At 35.7% G+C, this 26,236-nt stretch overlaps 1 protein-coding gene across 18 annotated transcripts in view; it reads right to left on the minus strand.

Annotated features, from left to right (window-relative positions):
* Window positions 1–8,411: 8,411 nt before the first annotated feature.
* ROBO2 (roundabout guidance receptor 2) overlaps window positions 8,412–26,236 on the minus strand; it is a 1,656,458-nt gene continuing 1,638,633 nt past the window's right edge. For 5 of the 18 annotated variants that reach the window (XM_074333429.1, XM_074333417.1, XM_074333444.1 and 2 more), the window contains 5 exons: window positions 22,298–22,480; window positions 19,894–20,067; window positions 13,432–13,704; window positions 11,295–11,495; window positions 9,366–9,505 (listed from right to left, as the gene is read on the minus strand). In XM_074333429.1, the coding sequence (XP_074189530.1) occupies window positions 9,504–9,505; window positions 11,295–11,495; window positions 13,432–13,704; window positions 19,894–20,067; window positions 22,298–22,480 (833 nt within the window). In that variant the 3' untranslated portion in view covers window positions 9,366–9,503. Of the gene's footprint in view, window positions 9,506–11,294; window positions 11,496–13,431; window positions 13,705–19,893; window positions 20,068–22,297; window positions 22,481–26,236 lie in introns of all 18 variants that reach the window. The other 13 variants (XM_074333462.1, XM_074333451.1, XM_074333487.1 and 10 more) reach the window with 6 other exon arrangements.

Below are 26,236 nucleotides of genomic sequence, written 5' to 3' on the forward strand. Positions count from 1 at the left end.
TAATTTTAATACAGTTTCTTCCTGTCTTAAAACGTGTATACCTTTTTTGGCACCCTCTGTGTATATACCTAGTTGCCAAAAAAATTGTATACAAGTGGAAACTTTGGTCAATGTTGCTCAAGCAGTAGTCTGCACGCTGATGGAAACCACTTTGAACACATCTTGTAATTGCAGAAGTCAAACGTGACTTTATCCATCTTTCATTATCGGTATATATTATTAAAATTTTAATAGTTTTCTTTCCTGCAAAGGCAAGACACCTCTGTAGTTTTTTTTTTTTTTTTTTTTAAATAAATTAAACACAAAACCATACAACTGCCTTGCGTCTGTCTCTGGGATTCCTAACAGGCTTTCAACACTTTTGTGTACCTTCTCTGGTCCTGAGGAAAATTCCTTCAGAGGCTAAAGAGCACAACCAAGACTACACTAAATTCATCACGGTGAAAGAATCCTTGAAACTTTTGGAGACAGCATATAGTCTTCCCCTTCTAGGTAGTGTTTCTACTTGTCTTTTATTTGAATTCTTACAACTTGGTTTACTGTTATTACAGTTTCAATTCACATCACTGCTATAAAGTGAAATTTAACATGAACTCTGTCAATCTCCTCTTTGGAAGAGATAAAATACAATTTCAAAATTGAAGACATTATTATTATTTGTTGTTTAAAATAAACAACAACTGATCATGTTTTTATCAGTTGTTGCAACACTGATCATGTTTTCTCTAGCTAATGTATCATAATCAACAGAGCACAGTGTATTATTTTAATAGCTTTTCTGATATGTTTGTACTTTTACCATTTGTAGGTGTTTATACAATACAGTCAAATTCCATAATACAATGACTGTTTTATAATTTCTCTACCATTTATCATATTGGTAACTGATACAGTTTGTCTTTAACCACAGATATTATTTCTTGACATTGTATTATATTAATGCAACATTAATTATGATTATTCTAATATTATTTTATTTTCATATTGTTAATCTAAATTAAACCCTAAATGTATTGTCCACTTACCATGTTTTTAAAAATAGTTTTAAATTAATGTTTCAGATTTAAATTGTTTTTCATTTTTACTGTTACTATGATTATTGTTTTAAAGAACACATAAGGGAGGAGGATAGGGGATCCAAGATGGTGGAGTAGATAAACACTGTGCTTGCCTCATTCCATGAACACATCAAAGTTACAACAAAATTATAGAACAATCTACGTGGAGAACCATCTGAAGTCTTGCTGAACAGAAGTTTTATAACTAAGGACATAAAGAAGAAGCCACATTGAACGTCGAAACTGGTAGGAGGGGCAGAAACGCAAAACGGTCTGGTCTCACTCCCAAGTGTGGTGGTTGAAAGTCAGGAGCAATATCTCAGCCACAGAGGTTCCCCACAAAGGAACAAGGGACCCCAGCCCCCCACACCAGGCTCCCCAGCCCAGAGTACTGGTGCCAGGAAGAGGCGCTCCCCACACCTTCTGGCTGTGAAAAACAGTGGGAATTCCGACCTTCTGGGTGGGATGGACGGCTGTGGGAAACCCAGACATCCTCTTTAAAGGCCCACTCACAGATTCACTCGCGCACAGACACTTACCTTGGGCTCCGGCAGAGGGCATTGGAGACATATAGGGAGAGACTGGGTTGTGTAGCTTCAGAACAAAGACTGGAGGGATGGTCCCCATTTTCCCTATGTAGGACCCTTCTCCAATGCAGCCGGCAGGTGGGCGCCATCTTTCCTGTGTTGAGCCCGGCCCCACAGGGCAAACCTGAATCTGATTGGCCTGGTGAACTCCTCTGCTCCACCTTACTGACTCAGCTGGGACCCTGCCTCACCCAACTTGTGTACTGTAGGAGATTTTATCAGTGGCTGAACCTTAAGAAAGTCAGAAGGTAGCAGCAGGTGTCGGACTGTCCTGGCTTTTAAGGGAGCCACCCCAGACATCATACTGGTGGCAGCCGTCCCTGGTTCACAGCATGGCCTCTCCTATGTGCCTCCAGGTACAGCACAGGCAGCAACCAACCATGGGTCATTTTGTAGCCCCTACCAGGTATTCCCCAGCCAATCACAAGCAGTGGGTGAACTGGGCCTAAATGACAGCACCTCCAAAGAGGCCCCAGAACTGCATACCTAGGGGTTGGCTTCAGACCACAGCAGAGCACCACCCAATTAGCCTCACAAGTGCCACAACTAAAAGGTAGTCTCAACAGGAACCAGAGCCTGCTCAGGTGAATCCCTCTCCATGGGATATGCCAGCTGCACAGGAGCCCATTATTTGTGGATGTGGCCAAACCCCACAGCCAGTCAGCCTGAGGGTCAATACCATCCATTGATGTGCCAACAGCAACCAAGGGTCAACTATAACAGGAGGGCACATACAACCCACACAAAGACAATTGTGGGACACCTGGCTCAGAGGGAGACTGTGTCACTGGGCCCAACAGAACCACTACTACATAAGGCCACCCAGCAAGATTGCGAGACATAGCAGCTCTACCTAATACACAGAAACAAACACAGAGAGGCAGCCAAAATGAGGAAACAAAGAAATACATTCCAATGAAAGAGAAAACTCCAGAAGAAGAACAAAGCAAAATGAAGGCTAGAAATCTACTAGACACAGAGTTCAAAACACTGGTTATAAGGATGCTCAAGGAACTTAGTGAGAACTTCAACAAGGAGATAGCAAGCATAAGGAAAGACATAGAAATCACAAAATAGAGCAAGTCAGAGATGAAAAATATATAACCGAAATAAAGAATGCACTAGAGAGAATCACTAGTAAGCTAGATAAAGTAGAGGATCGAATCAGCGATTTGGAAGACAACATAGCAGAAAACCCCCAATCAGAATAGCAAAAAGAAAAAAATCCGTAAAAATAAGGATAGTTTAAGAGACTTCTGGGACAACATCAAGCATAACAACATTTACATCACAGGGGTATCGGAAGGAGAGTAGAGAAAGCAAAGGATTGAGAACATATTTGGAGAAATAATGACTGAAAACTTTCCTAACCTGGTGAAATAGGAATACACGTCCGGGAAGCACAGAGAGCCCCCAAAATGATGAACTTAAACACACCCACACCAAGACACATTACAATTAAAATGGCAAAGGTTAAAGACAAAAAGAGAAACCTAAAAGCAGCAGGAGAAAAGCAGTTAGTTACCTACAAGGGAGCTCCCATATGACTGCCAGCTGATTTCTCAACAGAATCTTTTCAGGTTCGAAGGGAATGACACAAAATACTCAAAGTGATGAAAAATAAGGACCTACAACCAAGGGCACTTCCCCAGCAAGGCTACCATTTAAAATCTAAGGACAGATAAAGAGCTTCCCAGACAAGGAAAAGCTAAAGGAGTTTACTACCACCAGACCAGTATTACAAGGAATGTAAGAGGGACTTCTTTAAGATGGAAAGAAATATATAAGAAATATAAACATAAAATGACAAGAGCTACATATCTATCAACAATTAGTTTCAATGTAAATACATTAAATGCTCCACTCAAAAACATTGGGTGGCTGAATAGATAAGAAAACAAGACACTTATATATGCTGCCTACCAGAGAGTCACTTCAGATTGAAAGACACACGCAGACTGAAAATAAAGGGATGGAAAAAATATTTCATGAAAATAGAAACAAACAAACAAACAAAAGCTGGGATGGCAATAGTTAGACAAAACAGACTTTAAAACAGAGACTATAACAAGAGACAAAGGACCCAGTAATCCCACTACTGGGTATTTATCCAAATAAACCCGAAGCATTACTTCAAGGGACGTGCTCATCCATATGTTCATTGCAGCATTGTTTACAATGGCCAAGATGTGGAAACAGCCTAGGTGTCCACTGATGGATGAATAGATAAAAAGGAGGTGGTACATATATACAATGGAATATTGCTCAGCCATGGAAGGGAATGGGTTCTTGCCACCTGCGGCATGGATGGATTTGGAGGGTGTTTTGCTGAGTGGAGTATGTCAGACAGAGAAAGACAGTTGTGATGTGATTCCACTTATCTGTGGAATCTAAAGAACAATATAAACAAACAAAACAGAAACAAATTCATAGATACGGAGAACATATTGATGGTTGCCAGATGAGAAGGGGTCAGTAAAAAAGGGGCAGGGATTAAGAAGTACAAATTCATTGTTACACAATAGTTATGGGGATGTAGGGTACAGCATAAGGAATATAGTCAATAATATTGTAATAACTATGTACGGTGTCAGATGGGTATTAGATTTGTTGGGGAGATAGATAGATGGGAGGAGATTGGGGGTAGGGTGAAAAAGGTAAAGGCATTAAGAGATACAGATTGGTAGTTACAAAACAGTCACGGGGATGTAAAGTAAATAGGGAATATGATCAATAATATGGCAGTAGCTATTTATAGTGCCAGGTGGGTGGTACTAGATTAGCCAAGTTTAGCTCTTCTTAAATTATATAAATGGCTCACCACTATGTTGTACACCTGAAATTAATATAAAATAATATTGACTGCCAACTGTAACTGAAAAATTAAAAAGGGGGGGAAGGTGAAGGGCAATAAGTTGTCCAGATTTCCAGGTATAAAACAAATAAGTTATGGGATGTGATGTACAGCCTAGGGAATATTATCAGTAATATTGTGATAGTGCGGTACAGTGTCAGGTGGTAGCTGGACTTATCATAGTGATCACTTCTTGAGGTATATAAACGTTGAATAACTATCAGGTACACCTAAAACTAATATAATATTCTATACTAACTATATTTTTAATAAAAATCTTTTAAAAATGAAAAGAACAATAAAAATTTAAAAACACATAAATTCATTATGTTTTAGAGAAAATCTCATCTTATAACTGTACTTAACAGTAAAAAAGAATGAAATATTTGTGGAGTATAAAAAGGGAATTTTTCTTTTCTACTCATTTCCTAAGATAACTTTTCAACATATTCATCATCTTAAAAAAAAGTTACCATTAGCTATTCTAAAGCAATTAAGTAATAACAACTTTCTTCCAATTCTCATACATATATATACTGGGGGTCTCAAAAAAAATGTATGCAAGTGGACACTTTGGTCAGCGTTGCTCAAGAAGTAGTTCGCCATAATCAGAAGTGTCTGGACGCTGATGGTAACCACTCTGAGCACCTCTTGTTATTGTAGAAGTCAAACATGATTTGTATTCATCTTTTGTTATCAGTATATATTGAGTATTACAGTTTTAACGAAGTTTTTTCCTTTTTTAAAATGTGTATACATTTTTGAGCACCCTCTGTGTGTGTCTGCGTGCGCACGTGTGTGTGTGTGTGTGTGTGTGTGTGTGTGTGTGTGTAATTAGTAAGTAATTTTGTAGACAAGAAGTTTTTATTCTATCTATCTGAAGGTCTTTATTGGGTCAGATCTGGAAAGTGGAGTGAAATCTTTAAGTTGAAATGTTTTCATTTTTCATTGGTGTCTTTTAGTTACTACTTTAAATCGATGCCAATTTCTATTTATCACTGCCCAACCCATAAGCGAATGAGAAAAGGAGATTATGCATTTGGTCACAAAATATTAATGTAGAGTTGTAAAAGTGAAAGAATGGTCTGTTTATGATTTGTCTACGAACAAGTTTGTTTTACATAAATGGCTTTTCTACAATTTGAAATGTGAATATATTTTATTTTTTTCCCAGTGAGTACACAATACACAATTCTTTGACAATACTATTAATCAATGTCACGCCAATTTCTTTTCTGATCTAACAACATCAAATGAAACACATTAAGATTTTGGACGCTGTTTGGTGACTTAAACAAACTACAGTTTAAAAAGGATCCATCTATAAAACAAAGTATAAAAAGTCTATCCACGGCCACAAAATCCCTTTATCTTGCAACACGTTAAAGTCACAATAAATGCTTTTGAAAATTATAAGATAAATTAGTAATTGAACTTCATTTAATAAAATGTATGGTGTTTCATTTGAAGTACACATAGTAGAGAAGCAAAATAAAAGTAACTTCACCTGTAAGATCATGTGGTAAGACATATTGCTTTACACTAATTCTTGTCATGTAATTCTATAAGTACAATATACAGAAGCAGATGAACAAATGAATGAATGTCATGGTTCTGCATATCTTTAATACTGACATACAATCACTTTCCAGTGGAGAAAATAAACCAGTTTCGAGCTCATTGGTGTTGTTATAATTATGTTGTCAATGGACAATTACATAAATCAGTTGAATAGGAATTTGGGGTGTGTTCTATCAGGCTCATGCAAACTTTCAACTCAAATTCCATTGAAAATATATTTAAGTAATCAGAGCATTAAACTACGACATAGAACACCATTTTATCTGTTTCGTTACCTAAAGCAAGTCAACTTGCAATGGTTTTTCTTCCTTTGGTTGTATGATACGTCATGTGTTGGCCTTGGTTTTCGTATATTGTCGCTTGAACTGGATTCAAACCTCGGGAAGAAACCCATTGTTTCATGCCCCTGTACTCCCCCATCTTACTTTAGAAATGTTACGTAATAGATTTGGAGAAGGGGTAGCTGGACTCTGCCTGCCTACGTTGATGCATGCGTGACTTGGGACGTGGATTCGGCTAGTTCCCTCGGGGAGACTTTGCAGGTTAGGAATGAGGCTGTGCTTGTACAGCGCAGGACTGCACAGCAGCATTGCCTGGGAGTGCAAAGTAAGATGATGTTCTCTCCCTCCCAGAGTTCCTATTGACAGCCGATGTGGGCCTCTGCTTAGACCTGCAGAAGGGTGAGCTCAGTGAGTTTCTCACCAGTCATTTAATTAGCTACAAAATAAAAAATTGTAGTAGTTCTCATACATGTTTGCATTCTTCTAATGATATTTGGACTTATAAGGAGTTGACAGAGGTTTTTGATTTTTTGATAGTGTTCCTGAATTAATCTGGATAGCCACGGCTTTTAATCTTGCTTTGTAACTATTTGAGGATGGTATTTTGCAAGATTTGACCAACCAATTTATTTAAAACTAGATTTAACAGGGAACGTGGACTACTCTAAAAGAACACTCTAAGAAAGTAAGGTCTGCACTGACATAATCTAACCACAAGAGCTAATTTTATGCACTGGAGAGAATTAGAAAGGTATGATGCCTGTCCGCCATTATTTCAGAAGTCACCTGCATACACACACTCTGTTTTTGAAGTCATGGCTTATTAGTCACATACACCTGCCAGTTACTAGGGGTCAAAGGCTGTGTGTAATATGTGTAATGAACTAAAGTTTTAGAATATTGGGTTATAGAGGAATGTTAAGAAGAAATACAAATGAACAAAACTTAGTTTGCTTTCAAACATAAAAAGGTGAAGTAGGGAACTGCATAAATAAAAATTTAAATTCCTCACATCCTGTAGTTGCAAAGTATGTACTCATTCATACCAGAAACTCCTCATCTTCTCCAGTCTCTTTTTTTCTGGAGAAATCAAACTGCACTAAAATTCAGATGCTTCTGGGAGAAAGGTGATAAAGTGTTTAACATGTGTATCTCAGAATTCTTTTTCTCCTCAGTGAAAAAATAAACTACATGGCACCAAGAATATGCTGGGGCCAATAAAAGACGTTATGTATCTCTACCCTTGCCTGTGTTGATGCAGTCTCAGGAAATAAAAAAGATGGAAACATTCAGTCTTGCCATTGCTGTAATGACATACAATTGGTGACTGAGCCAGAAATGCACAAAGGATGATCTGTCATTCAAATGGGTCCCATATTTTAAAATTGATCCTTATCATTACATTCGATATGTTTTACACTACCAACTACTGAACACATCTTAGGAAAAACATGAGAAAGTAAAACTAGAAATAGAATTTACACCTGTGTAGGCAGCACATGGGAAAATGCCACAAGTGGAAATTTCAGGAGAGTTCTCTTCTACTCGACTGATTGCACATGTACAGTAGCTAACGTATATGTCAAGGTCATATTCACTTTGACCATGTGTGGCTGTTGTTCAGGAACTTCTTGTTCTCAAAGTCGTGAAAACAAATGAGGCAGGACACTGTTATTAATGTCCACTTATGAGGTTTGGTTTTATTTAAAAAGTGTATAAACATGCATTTTTCTCCTTTTCAATTTTTCTTTCAATGTACTCATTCAAAATGGGTCAAACATATTTTAGTCGGTAGCCAATTTCTGAGAATATACCGTAAAATATTTATTCCAATAAATCTACTGACTGTGAACTGAACATACTCTGAGCACTGCTTTTTAAGCACTTAACGATTTGGCTATACATTTGGTGGCATAAACTTCACTTCTTAATCAAATGAAACACAAAGTTGTATATAAACTGCATTATTTTTTAAAAGTCAAGAATGGAAGTGATGCGGCTCTCTCCTCTAGCATGTACTGTACATGTATCAGAAAGATGAAACAAGATATTGCAATAGAGTGTTTTATTTGGAAGCAGCCCGAGTATGTCCTAATAATAAATTGCCTCTTTAACTATTTGCTGGATACTCTAGAGTTCATTTGGTTTGTTTCCTTGGGGAACATCATATTATATTCTGGCTTAATGAGTTGGAGAGGTTAATTATGGTAATTCAGAAAATGCTCTTTTAAAAAACTGTAATATAAATGCAGCTCTTGTGAAACACCTTCATTTCCTTTTGCTTGTTGTAATTCTCAGATGGGTCAATTACAACGACAGGTAAAGTTAATTCGAAATATAACTTTCCTTTCCTTTTTATTGGTTTAAGCAAGTTTAATACATCTTTGCTACCTGTATATTTTAATGCCTACGCAGTCTTAAGACTTAAACTTCCTTCTTTTGACCCCTGTTTTTGTCAATAGCAAAAACCACCTTTCTGCTTTTTTAATTGACTCAGTCGCTGGTGTTCAAAGAAGACTTCGCCAACACCACTGTTCCTTCGCATCTTCCTATTTCTACACCCCAACCAAAACCATCTAACATGATTCGTTACAACCAGCAATACCCAACCTAGCTTACAGTACAGAAACTCCCTTCACATTCAGTCTTTTTCTTCATGTCACGAGGAGTAGAGATTTGTGCTTATCACCAAAGAAAATTGCAGTGCAAAATTTAAACATAAAAGTTACACAATTAAAAGTTAATATATGGCACCACAGCCTATTAATTCACATATAGTACAACAGACCAATAAGAACAGACAATAATATGAACAGAGCTAAAAAGAGTGAGCTTGCATAGCAATGCACAAAAGAAATTATATACAGAGGAAAATCCTTTTCTTCCTGGAGGGCGAGCTTTGTTTTCTTTCTTTTTATATACTCCTGACAAGAAAGAGTTAAGGTGGGTGGTGTACGTAAGAGAAGAACACAAGTAAAATATCTGTGGGATATGTGTGGCTGTGTGTCTTTACATTGCATTTACAGTTCTTCTAATAGTACATAAATAAAGAAATTGTTCATTGCACTGTTTAGTGTCATCACTTCCATGAGTTCAGACCTGATGGTCCTTCAGAGCAGCTTTGCATGTCTCCCCTCAGTTACTCTGTACAGAGAAAAGAACAAATCAGAGTTAAGTTTGCATTTAATTTACGTATTCTTTTATCCTGACCAGCATAAATGAAAACCAAATCAACAGATAATAAACAAAGATACCGTCATCAAACAGATTCAGTGAGTTTGTGAATTTAAGCAAGTTTACTTGAATGAGATAGGAAGAGGGGAAAAAAGAAACACTTGTAGAATTTGGAGATTTAAAATCCAAGTAGAGCTATTTTTGCACTTCGATGTGTCCATAATTATTCTAAAATAAAAGTTAAGGAAAAATCCAGATAATCATGAATTGAATGAACATATCTTAATAATAATTTGATTAGTAACAGACAACAATAATAACTCCCACCAATAAAGAACTTTATAGTTTTGAAAGTACTTTTACTTTTCATTATCTCATGGCATCCCCCAGTCTGCAATGGGAGCATAACAGTAATGCCATTTTTTATGTAAGGAGAAAAGATTAGAGAAGTAGTTTATTTTCTCTTCTCCTATAACCAATAAGCGGTGGAAAAGATTGGAACCCAGTGTTGCTCCTTAGCAGTGTTTTTGGACTGTATTCAAAGAAACAGTTGAAAATATTCAGCAACTATAATTCTGACATTGAACAGCAAAATTGTTAACTTTCCTGATAAAATGAACATGAGTTCCATGCTTTTTACTGTGACATCCTATCTTTTTCTATTATTTCATATTTAGAAAATACATTAGTTATCTAAGTACCAATGCCAATTCTTTATTTAAAAAGAAATTTATTTCTAAGATATGTTATAATAATCAAAATATTACAAATTAAAATCAAAGATCATCTTTTCAAGGTTAATTCTCCAAATTGAAAAATAAGGAATTCCTAAAAAATTTCTTTAAAATTATGGAAGAGTCAATATGCTTCCCTTTCTTTATTGTACTCAGTTAAAATCACATACACACACACACAAACTACCAAGTGGATTGTATTTAATTAACTTGTAAGTATTCAGATTAAGGGCCTAAATTAAAACATTTTTATTATTATCGTATAAGTCAACTTGAAATAGCAGAAATGTTTATTTAATTGACTAGGATAAATAGCCATGGTCAAAGTTATGACCAAACCTGCTGAAAATCATAACTGCTTTTTTTTTTTTTTTGTCAGTAGAACAAATATTCTACTATTCTGAGATTTGTTTATTATGGCGATGTTATTGATGGGGTTCCCAACATGCTACCCCAAAATATGGCGCCTTGATGTATTGCATATCTTAAGCTGAAGGACTCTGAGGAAATAGCACGAGCAGGAAGGTCATTTTGACCTCGCCCCTTCACACCTCTTCCCTGAAACAGGTCCTAAAACTCCCATGTGAAAGCTTCCCTCCCTGTACCAGGAGGCAAGAAGACATTCTCATCAGGAGAGCCTGGGAATTTCGGGCTGAGTCATCTGTATAAACAAACCTGGTGAAACTAACCCTTATCTTGCTAGTTACTTGTTCACCATTTCCTGCCTCTAGCCCAGACCCCTCTGTTTTGTATATTCTTCACAGATTTATTGTTTCTTTGTCTAAAAGGTAGAAAAGCTTCCTCCTCTGGTCGCTTCTTTGGGTCCTCATCCTCTTGTGATGGCTCCCATGTACATGCAAAAATTCAAGAAAATGTATATGTTTCTTTTTCCTGTTAATCTATCTTATCAGTTGAATTTCAGACCTAGCCTAAAAGGGTTGAGGATAACGTTTTCCTCCCCTATATTATTTACCTAATATTCTTTCTGAATCACCGTAGCCTTTTAAATGTCCTAAAGCACTTACATAATTCACCTGTAAACTGTCCTTGACTATTTGAGCCCATATATCCTATGTCAAGAAGGTCACTGGCATTGCGCTGGTGGCCCCCCCTCAACGCCTCGGCTTTCCTAGGTCCAGTGGATCCTTTAGAAGAAGCTGTTCCTGATGAGCTGTGACCTCCTGGGGACGGGAAACTGGGCTTGCTGTAGGGAACCAAGGTCTCCTCTGGGGAAAAGAAACAAAAAGCAAAAAACACACAAGGGCTAAGTTTAACAGCAACATGTTGGCAAAACAAACTTAACTTTAATATTTAGCTCAAGGTAAACTATTTGACCATTTTGCTCCTTAAGAATGTTAAAAATATGAGGTTTAATAAGTCCCAGATATTAAAGGAATTTCCACATGCAAGCAACATTTCCTACAATAGGAACTGAAACTAGGACTAAATTAGGATTAAATTAAAAGAGACCTTGGGATAAGTATACAATGTTACATAACATTTGCAAAATTTAAATTTATTTTAAAAGAGATCTGCATACAACAAACCATATTGTGTAACAAAGCATTTAGGAGAATAATTTCTGGAGTTCAATGAGGCACCAATTTAATTTTTCTATAAAGATTGAAGAAACATGGTTTTGATTTTCAATTATGGGAACATTTTCTCAATTCAGATAAAGAAATATATAAAAAAAATATATATATGTTATTAAAATAAGCTTCTTAAATTTCAGTTATTTCTTGGGCTAGAAATATATAATTTGAAAGGTTGTGTTCTTTTTTAATAGAAAAAAGAAACTCATACATTTTAATATCGAATGTATCAATATTCTTTCTATATACCATCTCTCTACAAATAACTTATGATTTGCATTACTAAATACTTAATACTTTGAAATGTTTTTCTTTCTGTCTTCCTTTTTTACCTTTCTTTCCCTGCTTGCCGCTCTTCACTCCTTCCTTCTGCCCCTTTATCCCTCTCCCACACCCCTCCCCTCTCTGTTTTTTATTTTTATTTTTTATTTTTTCTTTCTAGGTAGGTGCCATTACTACTGTGGTTAAATGACTAAAACCATGTTGACTGAATTTCGTATTTCTTTCCTTAGATAATCTTTAATGACAACGATAACATGATTCTTATCTCACAGTCTGAATGATGCAACGTTCTTAAAAAGTTTCACTGAACCTAGATATTCAAATTATTATCTTTTGGCCCTTGTGTAAGTTATATTTTCTGAAACCTTAAGCACCAAGTTGTGACAAAATATAATTACTGAAAATGCATGGGTAGAAGCAACATCTAGAAAATATTCAGTCCAAATGAATAAATGAATGTATAAGGAAACTCTTTGAAATGTATCATGTGTATGTGTGAGGAATGTGTGTATGTATGTGTGTGTGTGTGTGTGTGTGTGTGCGTGTGTGTGTGTGTTAATACTCATTGAATCCTGACATAAGAAGAGATGTTCCAGAAAATGCATTTCTATAACAGGTTTAACACCCTCTCCCCAAAAAACCCCCCCAAAAAATTCCAAACACAAACCATGACTTGTATTTTGTGACATTTCCAGGAAACTTGATTTATAAACAAGAACATTCCCCATTGAATTGCTAACAATCAACTAAATTAAATCAGTTAGAGTAAGTGTTGACCCAGATTAACCTTTTCTAACATGAAGATTCTATAACTGGGCATTTTTTTGTAACTTTGTTATTACAATTAACCCCACTATTTGACTGAAGTGGGTCTTCCTTTCAAAATGACTAGTTACTTTAGTCAAAAGGAACAAACTAGTTGAAGATAGAGTTGAAACTGACACTAAAGATAAAATTTTGTGTCCTTGAAAGTAGTATAAACATTAAAAGCAAAAAAATCAAATTGTCTCCTGAGCACTATACAGATGGCGCTTGTGGGTCTCTGGGCTCAAAGGTCCTCTGCAGAGATTAATGTGAGGAACAATCCCCAGTGGGATGTGCCTGAAGGGACGTGCTGGTGAGCTCCTCTGTGGAATTCAAACTTCAATTAAGGATTCGAGGCAAATGTGTTTCAGATGCCCTTAACAAATGCCATTTCTAAAATACCTGGTAGAAAAAAAGAAAAAAAGAAAAAAAAAACAAAACGGTAAAAGTCCACACTTTCTTGGGACTGTGCAGAACACACCTGGTCCGACACCTTGTTTGTGTAGGGCTTTCCGTATATCTTCTTGGCGTTCTGTGGAGTTAATCCATTCCTGGGTTTGTCGCTGCCACTCTAGGGACGTTCTAGCTGGACACTCCAGTGAGCTCTTTGTGTCTTCTAAGCTGGATGCCTGTTGTCTCTCCAGAGAGCTCCCTTTTCTCTCTGTTGAGTTTTCCACGTTACCAGCATGCTGGCTCGGGCCTATTTGCTGCCTTAAACCCTGACCTGGAGGGGGGTCTGGTGGTGGTGGAAGATCTAAAAATTGTGAATAATGTTTAGAATTGGACTAAAATTTAACTAAAAATACAGGTTTTAGTTCAAGATGAAGAAGAAAACTCTTGCCCTCCTAAAGGTATTACCCACACAAAAGAAATTTTGGGGACAAAAAGGCCAGTTATTTATATCCAAAATGTATATTACTGATCTCGTTGTTATGTTTTGATCACAGTTTCTTTGAAATAAAATAAACTGATTTTATTCAACCGTTGTATATGAAAGTGTTTTCAATAGCACATTGAGGCTAATATTCAAGGTGTAAAAGGAAGTTGATAGTTTCTCCATATTGAATCCATTGTCTAAATCCACCTCCCCATTGTAGAAATACTATGACACAAAATGACTAGAAATTCTTGCAGCTGTGCTAATAAAAGTCTCTCTGGGAAGAATAAAAGCTGTCCCGCTAATCTCCATAGGAAATGTTGCCCTCGGGAAATTAAGAACTATATGCTGTATCATATGCAACATATGACTGCCTTTACCCACGTATGTGGCACATTTAGCAACAGTCAAAAGGTTAAGCTAACATTTATGAAATGCAATTAACATTTTGCCTGACAACCAATGCTGGCTGTTCGTTTCATGAGTTAGCTAATGAGTTACAACTAATATATTATAATCTTCCAAAGTATTAATTTTAATAGGTAATAACCAATTTTCACAGTACAGATAGAATATGCTTCATGGTATTAGAGCAGACAATGCATCATGAACATTTGAGATGTAGTGGAATAGATAATTTTTCAGAAAAGCTCTTTAAATATTAGATATGAAAAAACTAAAAGTTCAATGACTCAGGTAATTTTTCATTTTCCTTGTATTAGCTCTTCAGATTGTGATACCTTTATATTTTTAATGTCTTTAACTGAGAAATCATAGTCTCTTTTTTCGTATTTCTTTAGGTGTTATACTAGTTCTCTTATATGATTTATATTACTATATTAGTTCTGAAATTGGTGAATATTTTGAAATCTTCTAGATAGTCTAAACATTCTTTTGGATTATTTTCTTTTATTTTTTACTGGCATGCTATTGACAATGTCTTTGCTTATGCTTAGAGTATCAGTAATTATATTATGTGTTCATAAAGACCAAATATATATAATATACATATTTATTTTATTATAGAGGATATAGTTTATAATTTAAGAAATTATTTCCTATGCCATTTTTTGTAATTGTGCTCATTTCTAATAATATTGCTTGTAAAATTTAAAAGGGAAAGTATAAATTTTTGTACAAAAAGTAGCTTCTTTAAGGAAGGTTAAGTTGCTCCTTTTAAACACTTCAAGACATTTTATACTCTCTTTATGAGTAAAATGATATTGTCCTCCACTGCATGGTCTCCTCAGCATCTGCTCAAGGAGTTCCCACATTGGAGCAGCAATCCTAGTTTTTATATATGGTTTCTTCTTAGATTATGAATTACTAATTAATGAAGGGGACAGGGTTTCTGTCTGGGAGAATCAAGTTGCATTTGGAATCTTTCTTTCAAAATGAAGAACTAATCCAATATTGAGATGTCCGTTTGTTGAATAATCCACAAATGAGTTAGGTGTTTCCTTTGTATTCAATACCGATTTCCTTCAGTATATAGTATTACAAATGCAAATTAATTATTTCATTTGAATTATTGGATTTAAGACTGCCAGTAGGAGAGAAATTATTGTAATTTCTTCCAAAATAACATATCTTATCATTGATTTTTATCCTCCATCAAAGCGGCTTAATTTTTAAGATGGCCAAAATGGCATCTGCTCATACATGCTAGCTAAAATTCTGATTACTATTTAATTTAACCTGAAATTATACAGCTACATAATTAAGTAACATCCTTGGAGTTTGTATACCCTAAAAAGAAAGAACATTGCATGTACATTGAAATAAACAAATTGGAAAAAAAAGATGATATCAAGAATGGCTGTGGAAAAAATAAAAGTATGTAATCAAATATGTTTACTTAAATTCAATTTATTATTCATTTCTATGTTGATTCATTTTAAATCAATTCACTAAAGGGTCTCTTACTGACCTACTGAGGATCTGCTATTGTCAGGCACACAGAAGCCCAGTGATATAAATATCTCCAACCTGGATCTCTCTTCCCATGAACTCCAAACTCATATAGCCAAATCCACACTGAATAGTTTGACTTACATGCTTAGAAGGTCTCTCAACTTTCCCATATCAAACCTGAGTTCTAAGTCCTCCTATACAGAATATGCTTCCTCTCTAGTGTTCCTCATCTCAATGAGTAGAAGTTTCTTTCCCTAAGTTTCCCAAAACTTTGGTGCAATCTTTGACTTCCCTGCTTTACAGCCTATACTAATTTCATGAACCAATCCTGTGGGCTCTACCTCCAAACTATCCCCAGAATTCAAACTTTCTCATTGCTGCCACTGATTCTACCTTGGTATGACCCACAGCATCTAGTCCCTGTATGACCCCTACACCCGCCTATGTGGTTTCTGTGATTCCACACAGAAGCACATTCAGTCTACCTTGACATAGCAGCTAGAGTGACTCTTTCATAAAAGCAAAAGTAAGATCACGTCACTCCACTGCCTTAAACATACATGGGTACAAGCACGTGTATGCATGCGTGCACCTCCAGTGGTTTCCTATTCAAAGTAAGAGCTAATGTACTTATGGAAGCTTAGCGGTCCTACAAACTCTGGCCCTTGTTTATGTGTCTGACTTCATATTCTATTTTGTTGCCCTCTCTGCTTCAGTCACACTGCTCCTCTTGCTTTTCATCAAATACATTTCAGACTTCCACTTGTTGTTTTCATTTCCTGGAATTACTTTTCCTCAGATATCACCATTGCTCTTTCCCTTATAATCTTCCAGTCTTTTCTCAAATGTCATATTCTTGGTAAGGCCTTCCCTGAGGACTCCATTAAAAAAAAAAAATTCTCCCTCCACCCTTATATTTCTCAACTTTCTTCTGATATTTTTTTTTCTCCATGACACTTACTACCATCTTACATACTTTTAATTTCCACTGATATATTTGTGTTGCTCTTTATCTATCTCCCCTCACTAGAATGTAAGCTCTAGGAGGTCAGGGCATTTTGTCTGTTTGATTCCCATTGACTGTCATTTGGTGCATGACTACTAAGTATTTGAATGAATAGATTAATAAAGACATTTGTGCAATGGTCAAAGGTAGTCTGTGGCAGAGCAGGGAATGAACCCCTTACTGAGTAGGATATTAGGAATGAGGGGAGGACTGGCTGGAATAAGATAATCTAGGGGAAAAAACAGTGATGAATAGAGAACTACTTTCTCTGCCTTCTTTGTTCAGCATTGGTCACTATATTGGCTTTATGGGGTATTCCTTGGCTTATGCAAATAGAATAGAAGATTTGGACTGAGCAATACCTGCTTAGGAGAGACTTTATCCAGGGAAGAAGAGCATTCCTTAACATGTGTGAGTTTTTGCATAGCCTTTGGTGACTGACATTTCCCACCAATCCTAATTCCTCTTATTGGACATAATCAAGGATTACTTTCCCACTCCAATAGTTAATTTGATGCCATGTGACAAAGATCTTGCCAAAGAAATAAGAGAATTGACATGTGTCCCTTGCAGGCCTGACCACAGAACCTCTCAAGTGAATAACCCATGTTCTGTCTTCTCCTCACTCACAAACCATGAAAATCCCATATTGAAAATAATGGTGTCCCAATATTGAAGAAGCATACATCCTTACATTACTACTTAGAGGAGAGCCATCTGACCTTTATAAATCATTGTGTCTATGAGAAACAAACTCTTATGTGCTAAGCCACTGAGGGAGAGAAGTTGTTTGGTATAGCAGCTAGTACTAATTACCCTAATTAATATACTCATAAAACACTATTGTAAAATCTATAATGCACAAGTCTTAGTATAAAATGTCTACACACTAAGTGCTACTAAAGAGCAACTTCCCCAAAAAGAACAGTTTGATTTTATATACAAATATAAACTTGTTACTGATGCATGGAGTCATACCATAGAGACGCTATGACCAATGCGCTTGAGGTAAAATATGAATATCCTTATGGATAATCTGCAGAGCGCTATACACAATAAATGTCTTTGTATTATAACTAAAACGTCTTTGGATCAAACACTTGGGAAGACACGTGAACCAAAATTTCCTTTGCAGTATCACGACTTCTAAAATGTATCCACTCATAACACATAATCCATTACCACTTTTTGGAATGCTGGCAAATCTGAAAAGATAGGAAGCTACTTGTTCTGTAGAAAGCTAAGCAATATAGTGGTCATGCTTTAACCAGGAGGCAGTTTGTTTTAACCAGGCATCCTAAAGAAGTTTGCAAGAAAAGTGTTCCAGGATGAAGACAGCTCTCTATTTGTCGATTTACACATGAAATCTTCCACATATTCTAGATATGATCTTCCAAGAATTCAGAAAAGCCACAGAGAAACATATACTTGGATTTTTTTTTCTCTTTCCATGACATTCATATCAGGAAAATTACACAAATAAGTAATTCTGAGGTTTACAACTAGCATAGCAGTGAGAGTAATCCTTTTTGTTTAGAGGGACTGAGATCAACACTATTGGGGGCTTTAAATACTCAACTCATCTTCAGAACACCTGAGGCAAAAAGGCAGGGGTGAGCGTTTTGCTCACCACAGGAGATCCATCTATAGAAAATCAAAATCTCAATTGTACCCTTACCCTCATATTCCACAGACACACTTTCCCATGAAAACAAAGTAAGCAGGGAAGGCAAGTAAACCTGAAAGGTTTTAGAACAAGTTATGTTTGGCTTTAAAGTCTTCTTAACGCTCTAAGATGACAAAAGAAAGCATGCAAATGGTTGCCAGACACAGACACCCCTTCCCCCACCAAAAGTAATTAAGAACAAATACTTATTTTTCAATTAAGCCTCATTCTGTCCTATAACGATAAGCCTAAGAGACTGAGGTGAGTGCTAAGGACTTCGTCATATAGCTTTTCGAAGCCTCGTGCATATTAGATTCACTCCTGGAGCTTTAAAAAATACCCATACTGCTTTTCAGCTCAAAACAATTAAATCAGAATCTCTGGGATATATTTTAAGAACTCCCCGGATGGTTCTAATGTTCAGCTGAGCTAGAATCATCTTTTTGGTGTGTAGTAGAACTCTGTCCAGGTAAAGTTTGTGTGCTTGTAGGGGAGAGTGCTGAGAAGGGTGAAGAAATTTACCTTTGGGCCCAACACTATACGAGGCATTTTAAACATATTATCTTCCAGATTCATTAGAATAAATCTTCAGGATAAATATTTTAGTCCTATTTTTAAATATATGAAAATTAAGTTGACTATATGGGAAATAGATACTCTCTGTAGAGCTCATGAACTACTCATTATTGAACAAGGACATCTAATAAGATTGTGTCCTGAAACTAGCAGTGTTTAAGCAAATACTCAAAGATGGATGGTATTCATAAATAGATGAAAATAGTTCAGCAAACTATGGACCACTGAATAAATTCAGCCACTCCCTGTTTTGTGAATAAAGTTCTATTGGAAACCATTCACACCCATTCATTTACTTTTTTCATAGCTGCACTGGTGCTACAATGGCAGTGGTAACTAGTATCAGAGGACTGTACAGCCCGCTGAAGCCAAAAATATTTATTATTTAGCTTTTCAGAAAAAGTTTGCTGACCCATTAACTAGATGGTCTGCAACATGCTTTAAGCCCTGGAAGTCTCAAAACTCAAAAATTACTAAATTCCAAATCACTTCACGCTTTTGTTTTTCAAAAGTAAAATAACATCTAAGATAGTTAAATTTAATAGTAGAAATGTTCCAAGAACATGGCAAGTGCACATGCTACCTATATATTTTCTTTCCTAATCTTAAAAGGGAAGAGTCACTAAAAAGCATTAATGGAAAATTCCAGAATGGCAGAAAAACCAGCATTGAAAAGTGGCATGGCATATATTTCTTGGGGCTTGATAGGATGAAAATAATTCCAGATTTTTGTAAAAAAAAAAAAAGAGGGTGTTTTATTTAAACAAGACCATATTGATAGGTTTTCTGCCTTGTTATAGAATGAGGCAATGCCTAATCTACCACAGCTACTTTAACCTAAATAAATGATTACACATAGCACATCTCTTCAGTGAAGAGACAAGAGAAAAGGGATGACACCTACCATCTGTCATCCCATCCCTTCGATGAGGCAAAGCTGGTTGTTGGTCCATTCGCCCTCCCTTGTGTTTCTTTGTGGGCCTAGGCCTCTGACTTTGACTCAGGGCTGCACTGGTATTACTGTCAGTAGAAAATGGGCTGGTTGGTCGAGGTCTTTGAGAGGAGGTAAAGGCTTTGCCTACAAAGAAAACAAAGGGAATGGGGGTATAGACAATGTTATTATGAGACAATGAATCTGTCTGTTTTGTATTTCTGCTCTAATACTAACCTATAAACCTGCCGAGAGATGCCATTTGAAGATATCAAATACGGGTGCATCTCCCCAGAAAAATATGTCCTGCTACATTTATTTTGTCCAGTTTTTAATAACCAACACCTACCCACTGGCACAACTCAAACACATGAATATAAAACAAATCCACCCACCAAAAACTTGATATTACATCGTTATATTTTTATTTAACCTTGATCATCTTAGTGATACTTTCATAGAAATATACAAATTCACGCAGCTTTTACTTCTTAAAATTAAACAAACTGTTTCTGAAATTGGGTACTGCCTTATTTGTTTAATCAAATATCACCCTTGGAATCCTGCAATCTCTCTTTCAGTACAGAAAAATGCGCTGTAGTAATTGCACTTGAAATTTTACATGAAAGGTCTGCTCAGACACATGCATTAATTTGACCTCGCCACCCATACACACATACGGTGAATTGCACCTCTTTTAGCAGAAACTCAATAACATTAGTGCATAGTATAGGATAGATAGCAGGTTAAAACCCCTTGTATATCCAAAGTGCAATAGGTATTTTCTGATGAATAATATTGTATCTGAGCAGACTCCAAATTCTCATTGAAAAATGAAATGTGCTGTGTTCTTTTGCCTTAGTGTACCTGTGCAGGGACATTTATTCTGGGAAAAGGTTAGCTAATAAATTTTCAATATCTTATAATTTTAATATCATGTTTATTATGGTAAGAGAGGATTGGTTTAAGTGCATGTATATATTCTCTTGTGCATGTTTTCATTTCATACAAAATTATTGTATGTAGTTACATTTTCTTAAGTCAGTGTGACATGATATTGCTTAATGTTTTATTAGCTATTAGAATACATGCAAGGAATGCACTTACTCCTTCTAATTTATTAGTTTCTTTATATCTTCTCACTGCCCTGCTTATAGCTATGCCACAAAAAGCACTCAGGCAACATAAAGTTTCTGACTTAATGCCTTATAAAGCAAGGAAATTCAAATAACCCTTATATTACAACATATTTTAGTTCGGATGCTATATGAAAAATAAACCTCTGCAATGCTTAGGAGATATTTTTTACTTCATTTGAAGATACCTAATGCATCCTCAAAGGTAATATTGATGATATATATTAAAGAAAATTTCCAGGACTCATTTTTATAACCTGAGAGTTTAGTGAAGGGTCAAAATCGTTTTTCTTTACTATCTGAATAGTATTAAGATTTCAAAAATGCATTTAGAATTTCATTTATTTTTTTTTCTTGTGAGGTACTCAGTTTAATTCATATAGTAGAATCTTCTTGTATATTCATTTAAGAAGTACACATAGTCATATAATAACATGCATTATGCCAAAGTTATTTTGTTTCAGTAAAACAAATGATCACAAATTACTGATCTATTATTAGAGTGAGTTCCATATTTATTTTTTCAAGGAATGATTAGATACATGAAAAATTACATAATAGGCCTTTTATATTATTCCTTATTATTCTCAACAACCAAAATTAGATTATGCTAAAGAGCAGCACACACGTAGTCATCTTTTTTTTTTCAACTTGCAAATGCAGTGGGTGTATCTTTTATAGCATCCTTTAACAAATAATAAATTATTGGATTAAAACCTTAACAGCCAAACAATTAATAATACTATCAGCCATTTGAACTGTTAGACTGACAGTGTTAGACCCATTCACCCCATGCTGAGAAAGCCTTCCCAGAAAATGCATTTGCAGAAAGAAATGGGGCAAAGGAAAGTAATGGAGATAAAAGCTGAATAATTTTAATCACTGGGCACATTATTGATTATGTGAGAATTTTGCAAAGTGTGAGTTATTGAAAATTTAATGGCAATCTTCGTTGCAGCTTTGCTGTAATATAAAAAGGAAGCATATTCCAATTAATCAGCAGAACCATGAAGGCAAAAGGAAATAAAGGATAGAAAATGGTGAGTAGGAGCCTATTGTTATCTCGACAAATCTAGCATCACAGGAGAGTTCTGGTAATTGAGCATCCAAATTGTGTTCATGCATACTAAAGAAATCCCTTCGATCAGACTCACTGAGGAGAAAGAACAGGAGAAAAATAGCTCAGTGTCCAAAGGACCAGATTCTCTCATGCAAAGAGTGTTGACTCAGAGTCTACCAACCTGTTCTTGTAAGGCTGGTTCCATCCAGCCTAAAACCAGCTTTATCTGCTGCTGCCACCAGTGCTTGTGCAAAGCTGCCGCTGGCAAAGATGGAGCCATCTGAGGAGCTACCTACACTAGATCTATGACTAGAAAAGTTACGATCCTCATCAGATGCAGAGCCCCATCCATTTACCATTGAACCTAAAAACAAATGTAGTTGTCTAGTGAGTTGTATATATTGGAGAGCTCATCTGTTTGCACACACTCTACTAATGAACAAGTAGGCTGCCTCCGCTCCTCAGTCTTCCTCATGGTAAACCTGGTTTCAGCATGACTTCTTTACCATATGCAAGCATCAGCCATGTTTTAAACCTCCATATTGCTGAAGAATGAAGCTCATTTAAAATCTGTATCTGTTTGCAAGACGTGAACAAAACATATTCTGTATGGTTTCATTCTTACATTGTTAAAATTATTACATGATCATTTTCCAAAAGAGAATTGCTAAGTACAAGTCCTACAATTCAGAAAAAAACACTTTTAACGAACTGAATTATAGTGTATTTAAGGTAAACTTATCAAGAACTCAGTTGAAGAAATAGTGCGAATATATTTTGAATTTAATGCAGACTCTAATGATAATCTACATGAAATCTACACTTGGACACTGTAAAGGGATAGAATTATTTCAAGATTTTAAAATAAAAATTTAATTACTCAGGAAGTAACAGTAAACATAAACAAAAAAAGTATAAATAATAACACAACAAATAGACTTAGAATATGAGAAAAATGTATCTTTGAAAAATTCTCTTAATTTCAAAGCTCAGTATGCTTTCATTGCTTTTTAATTAAGAATGCCCATTTTCTCTTTACTACTAATCTTTATTTTAGAAAACTAGTATGAAGAATATCACTGGTGTTAATAGAAATTTCTCTTCATTTTAGAAAACCAGTATGAAGAATATCACTGGTGTTAATAGGAATTTCTCTGCAAAATGCAACATAGCAATAGAGGAAAAGAATTCATCTTTATGTGTAAAGAGCTGCAAAATATGAAGATACGGATAAATAACTTTCATTTTTATATTTCATCAAGTCATTTACAATTTTATACATTTTATTAGACCAAGCACACTGAGACCTTAATCTACACATAATACAATTAATATTACAATATTTAAGTTGATGTACCATTAATTTGTAACACAGTGAAGTACCAAATGTTGCTTATTCTAAATATTTTAAAAAGAGACACAAAGTATATATGAAAAGCTAATATTTCTAAATAAACCAAACACATATTTACATAAAAGAGATTACAGTCGAGAGCCATAGATTTTTCTGCTTTTCTCCAATACTTAAGAGACAAAAGTAAAGTTAGAGGAGTGTTGCCACGCTGAAGAATTTCTACTTTTAGTCAGGGTGCCAGGATACAATAACACGGGTTCATGCACTTTCAATACAGAAAACAGAAACCCAAGAGGTTAGGAGGATCTAAGAACTTAAAAGGGTGTTAAGTGTAGCAGAGAAAGATAGAGTTTTGATTCTATTTGCCAAAAGCACAGAGATACACGTTTTACTTTCAAAACAAATTCCCTTGACACAGGCCACTGAAAGGAAGCCAAGATAACACCAGCAACTGAACCTCCTCTGAGAGAACCATTTCTGAGTTAATAATCACAAGTCAAGGACCAACAGCCCAAAATGAAAGGAGAAATGATGCAATAGGCTTTGCAATATAATGTTACAGTAGATAAGAAAAAAATCAAAGTGATTCAGTCAGCAATCACAAAAGAATATGAAACCCTAGAACTGAGGACAGTTTTGAAACATGTGACAGCTCAGTCCCAGTCCCTCCTATGTACTGTTTTCTGTATTTCTGAATGTCTGCTGAACATCTGCGAATACATCTGTGTCAGCTATTTGAAACTCATGCTCCAAACAAGCGTCTCCTTTTCTACATCTCCAGTTTCATGCCTAAGCACTTCCTGATTCCCTTCTAGTCTCTCCCGGCTTTCTCATTATCATCTGAATTAATTTTCTGAAACACTGGTCACATAATATTGTTCCTCTATTTGAAGCCTTACCTAGTTTACCAAGGCCACATGCAAACACCAAATGAGGTATTTGAGATCCTCCGATATCTAGCCCAATCTACCTTTGCAGCCCATTTACTCTTATAGACGGTGCAGTCCCGTTGCCTCACCTACATAACATTACTCACACACCACTGGATTGTTACTAATTCTATTAACCACTACCGAACTTTGAAGTCCAAATCAATATCTTTCCTTTAATAACCCTGATTTCACCTCACCTTCAACTCTGTTTAAGGTGAATCAATCTATCTCCTGTTTTTCAAACACTTTGCATATAGTAGCATATCAGATCTCTGCAAACTACGGCTTGTTGCATATATGTTTCCTCTTCAAGACAGAAAACCTCTGGACTAACTCATTCATTTTCATATTTCTTGAACAAGAACATTGCACAGTAGAAATTTCAATAAACATTGGGCGTATCACATTAAATGTCTTCATTATTCACTGTAAATTCTATTCCAAGTGTAATTTCCTAGCAATGACCTTATTTTAGTTACAGAATGTGCTCATGAGAACTCCTAGAAAATTTATTAAATAAAAAGTATATTTTACATATAAAATTGTTACAATGTTAGTCAACTCTTGATTATGTGGATGGAGAAAGCAGTAATGTAATTACCCCCAAAAAGAAACAACCACAAAAATAATTTAGATAATACCTTGGCTATGCTTTGATAGCGTAATATTGATATTTATCAATATCTTACTCAAATTTAGACAATGACGCTATATTAAGTGCTATATTATTTTTTCTCTGACTTTCTCATCCACACTCACCCATCTTAATGTACTAAACTCTCTCCTCCCTTTTAAAAAAATTCTTTCTCCACTATAACCAAAAAATAGTTGAGTCTGTTTTGCTTTTTGTTTTGTTTTGTTTTGTTTATTCAAGTTGGCTTGCTGTGTGGTTCTATCCTGAGGATCCAGCATTTTGACAAATTTAGTCTCTGAACCTATTAAAACTTAGGAAAACTCCTACACAATAGCAGTGTCACTAAAGAAATGCCATCGTGTAAGATCTCTTAACAGAGAGTGAGCTTGACTTTTTTCAAAAACACCCTGTTCACCTCCTTGTGATAGTGAGTCCTTCGTATGAAGATTTCCATGTACAAATTTGCCAACACTTAAAATCAACTACTTTCTTGCCTTGTGTCTTTGCTCTGAATTTATCTGTTAACGCTCCTTACCAGGTGCTCAGAAATTCCAGTTATTCAGGAAGCTTTCCCCGATGTTTTTCTTTCCCTTCCTGGGAAAGAAAGTAGCATGGAAGACATGGTTTCAAGTGAGTGCTTGCCAATACAGACAGCACACCAGCTAGTCTTTATTATTATTATTAAATTAATTGGGGTGACATTGGTTAATCAAATTGTATGTTTCAAGTGTACAGTTCTATAACACATTATCTATATACAGCTATTCTTTCTTTCCCACTCTTCTGTAAGAGCAAAGAAACTAAGTAAGACGACTTCAGAGTTGAATTGATGTGTGCTGTGAAGATGTGGCCATGGTGAGTAACAGGAAACCTCACCGCCCCAAGCTACAGAGGGGCAAGTGCCCTCAGATTACTGTAGTTGAGTTCCCTTCAAAATGGAAGGCAAGAAGGAAACAAATAAAAAGAAAGGAGTACATTTTCTTTCCCTCTTAGTCCCTTTTTCTTTGTCTTCAACAGGCCCTCCAGTATGGTACATAGATTGGGTCAATTTGTGGGGAAGATTTTTAAAGAAAACCGGCAATATACCATTAATAAAAAAAGTACGAAGCACATATTAAATTTCCTCCATGTTGTAAAATTGTTAAAATTTATTTAACATTTACTGATTCCACCTCTCTGTGGCTACCATTCTTTCTCATT

Source organism: Rhinolophus sinicus, linkage group LG01 (genome assembly GCF_036562045.2).
Source record: "Rhinolophus sinicus isolate RSC01 linkage group LG01, ASM3656204v1, whole genome shotgun sequence".
NCBI classification, from domain to species: domain Eukaryota; kingdom Metazoa; phylum Chordata; class Mammalia; order Chiroptera; family Rhinolophidae; genus Rhinolophus; species Rhinolophus sinicus.